The 12565-nt window shown below is 43.4% G+C and overlaps 1 protein-coding gene across 13 annotated transcripts in view; it reads left to right on the forward strand.

The window, feature by feature from the left end:
* Nucleotides 1–3571: 3571 nt before the first annotated feature.
* Nucleotides 3572–12565, forward strand: part of ARID1B (AT-rich interaction domain 1B) — a 398185-nt gene continuing 389191 nt past the window's right edge. For 6 of the 13 annotated variants that reach the window (XM_075596966.1, XM_075596968.1, XM_075596967.1 and 3 more), the window contains exon 1: nucleotides 3572–6129. In XM_075596966.1, the coding sequence (XP_075453081.1) occupies nucleotides 4435–6129 (1695 nt within the window). In that variant the 5' untranslated portion in view covers nucleotides 3572–4434. The remainder of the gene's footprint in view (nucleotides 6130–12565) is intronic. The other 7 variants (XM_075596970.1, XM_075596974.1, XM_075596972.1 and 4 more) reach the window with 2 other exon arrangements.

Genomic DNA, 12565 nt, shown 5'->3' on the forward strand with positions numbered 1-12565 from the left:
GCCCGACACACCTCCCCTATCGCTGGAAGCTCAGTTCACCCATCACTTGGGCGAGAGGCACGCACTACGCCATGACTCTCTGTTGCGTGCCCACTATAATCTCAGCCTAAAAGGTTTCCAAGCATCAGCCCATTCTTTTCGTATTGCTACTGCCACTGAGAGGCCAGGTTGGGTTTGTCAGAGAAGGTTATTCATAGAATTGGTAAGAGAGAATCAAACTTTTTAAAATCTTATGTTAGAGCCCATTTAGTTGCTGCAGTTCCTGATTCCTGCTGTGTATGTGCATATTTTCTAATACTTATTTCTCTACTGGGCATTCAGGAGGGCAGTGATCTAGCAATACAGAAGTCAGTTTTTCCCCACAGTTGGTAAAGATTTGTTGGTTGAGGCAAATGGAGTTAAAGAGGCAATATTGAAATCAACCTTTTTTCCTGGCTGAAAGGCAGGAGGCATGTAATTGGTTATGGCTGACAAGACCTGGGGTTTAAAATGTATGTTATTCAATGTTTTATAAAATTGGTTAATAAATGTTGTGACCTTTACCATTTTAACATGTTTTATGGTCTTTATTTAAGGTTTTATTAACAATGTATTTTTTAAATTAGGTTGGTTCTATTGAGTTTCATGAGGTTAGGGTCCACGGAGCTAAAGAATTGTACGGTTCAGCACTGGAGCCCCCCACCCGCAATATTGTCCATGCAAAAATAATTTGAACAGCACATTTTCCAAGGAGTCTATTGGTGAATTTTACAATGAAATATGCAATCAGAATGGAAAAAGCTTGGTGAGATGGGTGGTCCTGTGTGTTCACAACTTAGGATTTTTTTGCTAAGTAGGTTTGGCCTCTCACTAAGTTTGTATTTATGTAGCCTTTTAAAAGTACAAAGTTTTGTATAAATGTTATAAGGCAGAAATAAAACATTATGTACTGTGTATAACAGATCACACTTGTAGTTTGGTGGGGGCTCTATTAATTGCTTGTCCGCCACAGTACCGTATCACATTACTCAGTGTGTTGTTGGTGCCCACTGCAGTAAAACGTTTAGATGGCTGTAGTGTTTTCATATATATAAAAGTAACTAGAAAGAACAGGTAAAAAGCCTATGTGATTACATTTTACATTTTTGTATTTTACAAAGATAACTGGGAAAAAATACAATTCTATTTTTAGCAAAGCCCTCAGTTGAGAGATGTGGAGCACAGCATGCGAGGGTGGAAAAATAGGGGTACAGCACATCCAAAAATAGTATTAAAAACAATTTATTTAAGGGCAGACATAGGAGACATCCAAAAACATGGTGGGTATAGAAGCGAACTCTGACGCGTTTCGGGCGCAAATGCCCTTTGTCAAAGAGTATATCCGTCCCCTTGGAACCTCTCCTGCTTTATACAGCCGAGGAACCGATCGCAACCGGAACTGGACATGATGTTCGCGCGGTGAGTGTTTCAGTGAGTAACGGACCCTGCTCATGCCCATTCCTCCTATATTAGGGGATGGGACTTGAAGCGGCTATTGTTGCTGGCATTTCATCCCGCCTTGTAGCGCAGTGGCTATGGGGTTAATACTTGTTGTTTGTTACTCGTATTATATATTTTTGCAATATAGGTGGCGCTCTCGCATTTGTTCGGAGTGTCTCGTTAGCATTACAGCTTTGCTGTATTTGTCTCGCGAGACACTTACCGTGCGAACATCACGTCACTTCCGGTTGCTATCGGTTCCTCGGCTGAATAAAGCAGGTGAGGTTCTAATGGGACGGATATACTCTTTGACAAAGAGCATTTGCGCCCGAAACGCATCAGAGTTCGCTTCTATACCCACCATGTTGTTGGATGTCTCCTATGTCTGCCCTTAAATAAATTGTTTTTAATACTGTTTTTGGATGTGCTGTACCCCTATTTTTCCATCCTCGCATGCTGTGCTCCACATCTCTCAACCGAAGACTTTGCTATTGATACTCTCTATGCTGGATGCACGCCTTGGAGCCAAACAACTCTTCAATCAGTGAGTACCTCTATCTTATGGAGTTTTTCCTGTGCTATATACACGATCATTACCATTAATACTCGAAGTAGTTTCTCCTATAAGTGGGGTGGTTAAAGAGTTAGATCAGCTTCACAGGCTTTACCTTTCCCAATTATACCATAAATCCCACTTGGAGACTAATACACTGGTATGTGGCACTACTACTATTTGAGTAATATTTTGGTATATAGTGTTGATCAAGGTTGCACAAGGAATTTAATATATACTCCATCTATCGTATTATGCGGTTTGGCTCACACTACGGGACATCAAGATACAGATATGATCCATGATACCTTGTTCGATGTTCTGTCGCACTGATAATGGGACATTATTGTCCAAATCTCTCCCGATTCTATTTTTAACTGTTTCTTTATTTCCCCTCGTGTTTTTGATGGACAAAAGCTTGACATAAACCTTTATAGTGCACACATGACTAGCCTGGTATGGCATGGGCCCTATAGTAGATACCATCTATACAGAAGAAAGTACTCACATGGACCTGCTTAGAAATAACAAAACTAGAGGAACTACAGTGTTGCCTATTTTTATGTGCAAAACGTTGGAGGGTCTGACTATATAACGATTAAAATGTAAACTGAAGGATATTTAACAGAGTATGTAATATTTATATATGTAATTATTTTTTAGAACAATTTTGTTAGGGCTCGCTCAGGCTGCTGCGGGCCCGTGCTTGCGTTCGCGCCTCAGCAGCTCGCTCCTGCAGCCCAGCGATCTCTGCTCAAACTGCAGGCGTTGGGTCGCGGCGTTTGGGGGCGTGGCGGGAGGGGGGGGTGTAACGGACACGTCACGGAGCTGGTTCACATCTATTGCTGAATCAGCTCAAGTCATGCGACAGTAGCACCAAATTTAAATTCGGGTTGTGGCGGCAAAATGACGCAGCGACAACTCTTCACTTTGCCGCCGGTGGAATTTTCAGTTTGAAAACTCCCACCGAACCCGAAATTGCGAGAGACGCGCGCACGTCGCATCGCGTTCTGCCTGAGCTGGCCCTTAGCCCTTTTGGAGCTCAGTTGAGTGATTTGTACCTATTCTTCCAACACAGCTAATAACACAAGATGGAAGTTATACACAGATGCAGCCACTCATCAGAGGCTCAAGGTTATATTATTTTTTTCAGTCTCATTTTGACCTGGGACAAGAGGCCCAGTGACCGACCGACCGACCGACCGACCGACCGACCACACACACACACACACACACACACACACACACACACACACACACACACACACACACACACACACACACACACACACACACACACACACACACACACACACACACACACACACACACACACACACACACACACACACACACACACACACACACACACACACACCTCTAATTTTACTTGTTCACTCCCTCCTCTCCTGGCCATTTCGGCAATCCCAACCAGCACTGCAGAACTAAAAGAACAACTCCTTCACACCCATCTCTCTCTACACATGTCATGCAGTGGAAGCATGAGAGCTGCAGGGGCTGGTGAGCTTCCCTCCCCGCTGCCGTCCTCCCCTTGCAGTCTGCGGCCACTCCTCCTCCTCCCCTCTGTTGTTTCGCTCGGGTAGGAGGGGGGTGGATAGAGCAAAGCAGGCAGGGGAGTGAAGACGATTCTCTCAAGTCACATGTCCCCAGCAGCAGCTGCCTGACCGTGCTTGGAGTGTAGGACCAGAGAGGATTTGTTCTCTTGGAAGTGGGGGGACCGTGGCAGACAAGGCTCTGTGATAACAAAGGGCATGTGCCCCAGCTTCACACAGCCAACTACGTGCTAACAGTCCTCTGCACAGATCTACACAGCCTGCCTCTCCCATTCAGAAATACTGCCTGGCTCCAGCAGCAGCAGGAAGAAAATCCGGCCCAGGTTTTCCATGTGCACTGGAGTCATCAGAAAAGAAGTGGATAATGGTTGCTAGAGCCTCTCTCAAGCCATGCTGGGCCAGATAGGCTCAGCCAGACTTGTGTATACCTATATCCGGGTTAGAGAGGAAAAGGAGAGAGACACAGACACAGACGCAGAGAAAAGTTTCATTTTAAATCCTTAAACTACAAAAAAAACTTTCAGCATGCAATCAGACAGCAGGAAAAGGCACAGATCGTGAGGATCCAGCAACGTTTTTCTTTTATTTTTGATGTAGGTTTTTTTTTAATGTATTTTTTCCCCTTCTGCATTTTTCCTTATTAACTTGGAGTGATCAAGGGTTTGCATTTTACAAGAATCCTACCTTTTTATTTATTTTTTATTTCTTTCGGGTCTTTTTCCCTCCCTTGGAATTTGCTGCTATTTATCTTGTTTTGTGAATTTTTTTTTATTTTTTACATATTGTATTTTTACTGCACTATTTGGAGGGTCCTGTTTTGCTGCTTCTGCGATTGACTGAAATGTTGCAATGATCATGGCCGCGCAAGTGGCTTCAGCTGCAGCAGCCCCTCCGACCACCAATGCGAACAATAAGGGGAAAAACCAGGGTCTCCCCGGACTGAACCAGGACCTTAACCCTGGTGGGACAGGGCCAGGATCTATCATTGGACTGGGAGATGGGGCTCCAAACAGCAACAACAGCAGCAGCAGCAGCACCAGCATGAACAACAACAACAATAATGTGGATCACCTCCACCAACACCATCTCCTGCACCACCTCCACCACCACCATCACCACCATGAAGTGAGCATGACTAATGCAACCTCACCTTCAACATCATCCCCGCCATCATCCTCCTCTTCTTCCACCACCACCACTAATAATACCAATAATAATAATAGCAGCTCGGACGCAGGGATGAAGGAAGGGAGCAACTCTGCAGTGTCCCCCCACTACCAGGCTATGGAGATGAGTGGAGGGATCCCCAACCACAAGATGAAAGGTAGTAGTGGTGGGGAATATCTTGCACCCATTGCTCACCCACATCACCCTCCTTATCACCATGCCCACCACCCCCAGCAGCACCCACCCCACCATGCACCCCAGCATCTGCAACAGCACCCTCCCCACCATCCACATCCACCCCAGCAACTCAATCAACTGCAGCAGCTCGCAGGGACAGCACAGCAATCAGCCCCGAATAAGAGCAGCCCTGGAGGAGGCAGCACCAGCAGCAGCAGCGAGGCGTCAGACATGGAGACTCAGCAGCAGCAGCAACAACAACAACAACATGGTGGAGGGGAAGAGGGCTGTAATAACGCTGGTGCAGCAGGGAAGGACGTTGCTTTGGGCAATCAGGGCGACCCCCAGCCTAGGAGGGCTGGCAAAACAGGGGAAGAGGACGATCTGCAGGGGAAAATGCTGATCGGGGAGTCCATAAGCAGCCGGTATGAGCATTCAATGCTAGGAGGAGGGCAACAGCAAGCAAGCAGCAGCAATAATAACAATATTAGTGGCAACGGGGGATCATCTTCATCCTCTTCTTCATCTTCCTCGGTGTCTGAGTTTAATAATTATTATGGTAGTGCAGCTGCAAGCAGAGCAGGGCCTTGCTTTGATCAATATGGCAGACAACAAAGCCCTGGGATGGGGATCATGCACTCCGGATCCTCGGCCCCCAGCAGCAGCAGCAGCATGGACCCCATGCAAAACTCCCATGAAGGGTATGGGAGCAGCCAGTATGAGCATTACCAGGGATACAGCAGGGCTGCTGCTGTTGCTGCTGCAGGAGGAGGAGCAGGAGGCTATGGCAGCTCAGCCTCTGGATATGGGGTGCTGAACTCCCCCAGGCAAAGCACCACCACGATGATGGGGGCAGGGGGTGTCAGCCATGGCAAGCCACCCAGTGCTTCCACCACAGGGGGCTTCCAGAGGTACCAGGGACAAAACCAGCACCCATCAGGGGCCACCCCTACCCTGAACCAGCTCCTGACCTCCCCCAGCCCTATGATGAGGAGCTATGGAGGCAGCTACCCCGATTACAGCAGCCCCAATGCAGCTCAACAGCAGGCAGTAAGCACCCAAGGGAGCCCGCAGCCCATAGGGATGGGCAAAGACATGGGGTCCCAGTATGGAGCTGCCAACACAGGCTGGGGAGCACAACAAAGAAATCACCCAGCTATGAGTCCTGGGAGCACTGGGCAGAGCATCAACCGATCCCAGGTAAAATATATATCTGTAATAAAAATGTATGTACAGTACACAAAAGCATGCATCCATGAGGCAAAACCAGCCACCAGTCTGTATTTGTACATAAGTATTTAGTCTGTTGCTGTATGTCCCATACACTTTTTATTTCCTTATAAAGGGTTGCAGCCATTTGAGAAGCCTTCTGCTGGGGGAGGTTTTGCAGTCGTGTCGTTGTTTTGTTTGACCAGATTTTGAGGCTTTAAAAAAGAATAAAAGCAGAATAAAACAATTGCATTTCATCTCTCACCCAATATACCATATTTTAGGGTGGGGGAGTGAGGTCTTAAGTGTATTTTATGGACAATTTGTATTTATTTTATGTTTCCTTGTGCTTAATGGTTGATTATTTCATATTGTTCAGTGATTCTGCCCTTGCAAATATTCTTAGAGGAGCAAACACTAAATACATCTGTAGCCATTGCTGCAAATAGCTAGGTCTCCCATCTGTCAAATATATCCCGAAAACAAGGAATCGGTTTGGTTTTGTCTTTACAAATATGTTTACCATAATCATGCATATTCATAAGTGGATCTCTGCTGTGCATCTGATGCAGTTTTCACATGATGCTTTTCACTGAATCAGTCCAAAGCACCAAACATTGCAACTACTGTACCTTCTACATTTGATCCAAATGCATAGCTTATTTCTAATTACAATTTAAATCTAGTTTGTACAGTAGGGGGAAAAAATGGAGACACAGTTCTTCTTCTTTCTTTCCTCATTTGAGGCAAAGCGAGAGGGAATGGCTGCTCACCATTGAATGTAGCTGCCCGCATGTCGTTGTTTTTAGAGGCAAAACATGTATTATCAGGCAATATTCTCAAGTAAAGCGAATCCCTTTGCATTGAGGAATGCTATTTTAATAGCTTTTGTTGGGTTTTAATGGATTGGGACGCTGCGTTTTGCAGACAAACTGCACTGGATGGCTGATGTGCTTCTTGCTAGCAACTGGAGTCTGAAGAGTGACTTGGTCTCTTTTGCAAGGTTTGGAATTTGAATTGTGGAGGTAAACTGGCTGTAATAGTCTCCAGACAGCTGCCTCTGAGCTGACATCTAATCTGCCATCTGATTGGCTCCGCTCTCACCATTGGGCATTTAGCACTGCTGATGTAAATAGAAGTGCTGAGCAGTACAGTCACAGATATGCTGTGCCACAAATAATGAGAAGCAAGCAGCATTCACTGACAGTGCAGGCTCCCTACATCCTCCGCATGAACACTGCTCACATACACTGGTGCACAGGGAAGCAAGATAGCTTCTAGCTGCACAATAGTACATATGGGGGAGGGGGACCGACAATCCACAGCATTTTTTTTGGGGGGGGGGGGGGGGGGGGGTTATATAAACGTTCCAGATATTTATTTATTTTTTACATATGCCTAGAAACGTGTCTGTGTGTTTGTTTTTGACAATTGGCTTATTACTATTATGTGTTTCATCTTGCCATTATTAAGTTGTTTTTTTTTTGTTTTTTTTAAAGATTGCTTTTGTGTATATAATATTTTGGTTGCTGTTAATTTCTTCCAGCATGGATCTGAAACCTATTTAACAAACATGGCCGGGTGGCCTGTTATTAATTGCCACGTTGAAGTGAAAATATTAGGAGGGTGGGGAACTTTTTTATTTATTTATTTTTATACATCTATATTTTGTTATTTACATTTGCTGTTGAATCCAATATATAAATTGACGCTTGGCGAAAATAGATCTGCTTAGGCAGAAGGTTTTTGTTCAAATTATTTTTATATGTATTAGGATTTTGCTGTCATTGTATTTGTAGCACAGAGAAACAGTGTTTAAATATTAATATATAGATAGTGCAATGGTTGTCCGTGTAAATAACACATTTAAAGGTACCGTCTCACTTGAATGTAAACTCTAAGGGTAGGGATTTTCTTTCCGATTGCCTGATTTTGTATGTTACACGTATTGCCTCTTGTAAAGCGCTGAGTACATAGTTGTCACTATATATAGATAAAAATATGCATGCACATACGTGTACAATGGATTTGCAATAATGTGAAGGTGCTTTGCCATTTAACTCCTCCTGAACTGGTCCAGCAATTAAGATATACTCTAGCCCCCAAACCCTGGGAAAAGTATAACAAAAATTAATGAATAATAGTGTACAATATAAGGATTCAGTTGGGGTGTCCTACATAATGGATGAAAGCATGTACTGTAGTAGCAATGTTAAATATGCAGTAATGAGCTAAGGGGCCATTTTAAAGTGGTAAAACACAGAAAAAAACACTTATTTTAGAAAAACGCTGATGGATTTTATAAGCTAGCATATGATTAGAAAAAAATAATAATTAAAGATGCGCTCCTGGGGACACTACTTAAAGAGATACTCATGGCAGCCACTCCTGGGGACCCCCTGCTTCCCGAGATATGTAACCCAGAAGGGGGTGCTGGTATCTCAATCCACAATTTTTAAATGTCCCGTGGGCCAGTAGGAAGCTGCATGGGATGACGTCACAGCATCCTATTGGCCCGCAGGATGCAGGACATTTTAAAGCCGCCATTTTGATAGCCCCATCTGAGCTGCTACTGGCACCGCCTCCAGATGGTATGTATCTCGGGAAGCAAGGGGTCCCCAGAGCTGAAATGAATGTGGTTCAGCTCCGGAGACTCAGTGCTTAAAACATATATTTAAAAAAAAAACAAGTGTGAGCACACACACACACGTACCTATGTATGTCGCCAGGAGTGCCTCTTTTTAAGGCAATTCATAACAACATTTTGAATGTCTTAGTGGGGACAACACTGGAATGGTTGTCACAGAAAAGAGAATAGGACAGATTAGGTAAACCAAGTGATTAGTATTTATCTTCAATTTGTATACTTTAATACACTTTTAACCTTTTCCTTGCTATAGGGTATCGTTCTGTATGAGATGTGCAAATAAAGCTCACACTCAACATATGTGCCAAACAGTTATTTTTCGGGAAGCCTGTTGCTTCATGATGACTAAGGGGGTAATATATAACACATCTATGTATGTTGAGGAGTGAGAAGGTAATATTATTGTAGCAGACTTTAAATACATCATTCCAAATTATACAAGTGTTTACCTTATGATTAAGACATTTTTCCGGATTGATTAGAAGGGAAAAAAGGATTATTACCATAAGGAAATGCTCCAGACTTCATTTTTTTTGTCTCCAATGCCTAACAGCATTTATACTAAAATTAGTAAATTCATAGTGTCCTGAGTATTATTAGGAGTACATTTATTTTTTTGGCAGTGTAACATGTCAATTACACATTTTTTCCCCCTGCTGTCCAAGTAAAATGATAAAAAAAAAAATCACACAGGAAATTTATGATCATTTGAAATATGCTGTCCCTTGGTACCAAAGGAAAAAAATGTAAGTGACATAACAAAATAACTGGGGGGATCATTCTATATTGTCCGAAGCGATGCTTCAGATAATCTAGAATTACCCCATAATCGTATGTATGTAACCACACCCACTGTAGACTTTGATCATGACTTGTATATAATTAGGCATTTTGGTTTTTGGTTGTAACCGAAAAACACCGCAACTGCCCTTTCGGTTAAAACCGATAAACACCGTAAATGAAGCACTGTTTCCTATTAAATTCCACTTTGTGACAGCCCGACCAAAGGTAGTAAACAAAGGGGGGAGTATTGAAACTAAAAAAAAGTGTACTGATAAACAAGTTTTAAATGCGTTTTTATCAAATGAAAACGACCCAAAAAATTGATTTTATGGAAAAAATAAACACAGAAAACCGGAATCCATATATATTATAGCTATGTTGTGTAATGCTTATTTTTTTTTTTTTTTAACTGTGTGCAATGGTCGTACCAGGCTTCCAAAACAGTATCTCAAAAGTTTAAATAATGGATGCATGCACAATTTTACTGGTGGGAAGGTTTCAGCCAATTTATTTAGAGAATATGGCTTGTCGGGTACAGAATAATAACACCAAAAACCGGATAGTCTTCCAGCCAAGAGGTGGGGAGAGAGGCTGCATACACTACGGCTGTAATCCTGTCTGCCTTTCAACCTGGAGCGTGTGTGTGTGTGTGTCTCTCTCTGCCTTTTGTGTGTGTCTTCCACTGTTTTTTATTATGAATGTGTGTCCCTCAATATTTCCATCCCCGGTTTGTGTATCTCTATTTCTGCTGTTGTGCATAATGTGTACCGTGTTTGTCTCTTTTTTTTTTTTGCGCATCTCTCTTCCCTGTGTATGGGTCTCTTACAGGTGCTCATTCATGATCAAGGATGACATCTTCCCCATCCTGGAAAATACTTTAATCCCATAGATTTTACTGGAGCTGGGACAGTATATTGAAAGGGTGTGTGTGTGTGTGTCGCTTTCTCTTTCTTATTTTGTGTGCGTTTCTCTCTTGTCTGTGTTTCTCTCCTGGGCTCCCTGTCTTTGTGTGTCTATTCCTATCTGTCTGCATTTGTTCAAGTCTGTCTCTTGTATTTGTGTCTCTCTCACTCTCTGTTTCTGCGTGTGTGTGTCTGTGGGTGCCCTCTCTTTGTCTTTTGTCTAAATCTGTATCTTTGTTCATGTCTCTCTGCCTTTGTATGTCTTCTCCCCTTTGAATGTGTTTTTATTCCCCTCACCTTTATTTAGTTCCTCTCTATATCTACCTTTTGTTCATGTCTTTTTATGGGGTCAATTCTATACACGACAAAGCCGCCGCCATTTCGGCTGTTCTCGGCCGGAGACTTCTCTAGGCATTTGTGGCAGAGAACAGCCTGAATGGCCACTTCGGCATATATAGAATTTGTGTGTGTGTGTGTGTGTGTGTGTGTGTCTGTGTACTTCTGCCTGTGTGTTTCTTTTAACAGAGTTTCTCTCTGCCTGTGTCCTTCACACTCTCTCCATTTTTATTTTGCTCTCTGGCTGTCTCTGCCTGTGTGTGTGTGTGTGTGTGTGTGTGTCTGTCTCTCCCTTTCTCCCCTTCCTTCTGTCACTTTCTCTTACTCCCTGCCTGTGTGTCTGTTTCTATCTTTCCCTGTATGCGTTTGTGAATCTCTTGCATTGTGTGTGTATGTAAAACATGAGTCTTCCTCTTCCTGCCGCCTTCTCTGCATATATGCGACTCTCTCTCTGTCTTTGTGTGGGTGTCTGTCTGCTTTTGTGTGACACTTGCATCTGTGTCTTTCACTGTGCCTGGCTTTGTGTGTCCGCCTGCGTGTCTCTCTGCATGAGCATCTCTCTCCCCTCTCTGTCTGTCTTTCTCTTATTTCAATCCCTTTGCCTGCCTGTGTGGACCTTACTCTCTGTCCCCCTCTGTGTAAATGTGTGATGTCTCACTGTTTTTGCCTGCGTGTGTGTCAATTGTTGTCTGTGTTTGTCTGTCTCACTTGCCTATATTCAATATGCAGTGAATTGTCTTCCTCTTGCTCAATTAAGATTTCTGCTCCGTTTATCTGAATATAGCTACAGTCTTCCTAAGCCAGGGTAAGATGGCTTCCCAGCATATTGAATAGCGGCCTCTGTGTGTCTCTCTCTCCTTCCCTTCCATGTGACACATGGGGGGTTCATTTGGGCATAGCTTATAAATGTATTACTGTTAGAAATATGATTAGTAGTAACTTTTTTTTAGTACAGCATTGTGTAGCATCTATTATGAGCAAATTCCCTTATATTTTGATCTGATACTTGAGTGAGGGACCCTCCATAGGCCTGTTTACCCTTTGCTAACCCATCCTAAGACAATTGGTATAAGGCCACAGCTTGATTGAGAATTTACACACACAAGGTTCCCACTTGCCAGAAGCTCATCGTATCTGGGCCCATAGTCTTCTTGCCTATAATCGAGCACAAGCCATCCTGGCCTGATGTTCACCATGCTTTGAAGGGCATACATATATGCTTGCTGCAATTCGAGCACTTCTAGAGGAAAGTGCCACCTCCTGCATTATATACCCCTTACCTCCATCTCTCTTCCTTGACTCTTACACCACTATGGCGAATTTGGCCCCTCAGTCATGTCCCCGTTCTTTAATTGTTGGGGTCACTTTCCCATAGTTATTGTTTTCTGCAGAGGCACTTAACTTCGTTTATTGCTAAATGATACTACATTACGATGTGTGTGTGTGTGTGTGTGTGTGTGTGTGTGTGTGTGTGTGTGTGTGTGTGTGTGTGTGTGTGTGTGTGTGTGTGTGTGTGTGTGTGTGTGTGTGTGTGTGTGTGTGTGTGTGTGTGTATGCACCACGTACAATCTCTGCAATTGTTATCCTCAGATGGTCAAAGTAGAATTTACTGAGAATTCTCTCTTGTTCATTAAATTGTTTGTTCCGTTTCCACTGGTTAAAAGGTCCCCTACCTCCTGGGGATGCCAGTGAATTAATGAGAGCAACATGAAGCTGACTGTCTGTTTTTTGTTTGTTTTTCTAAATGTTAAAGTATTTT

Source organism: Ascaphus truei, chromosome 4 (assembly GCF_040206685.1).
Source record: "Ascaphus truei isolate aAscTru1 chromosome 4, aAscTru1.hap1, whole genome shotgun sequence".
Lineage (NCBI taxonomy): Eukaryota > Metazoa > Chordata > Amphibia > Anura > Ascaphidae > Ascaphus > Ascaphus truei.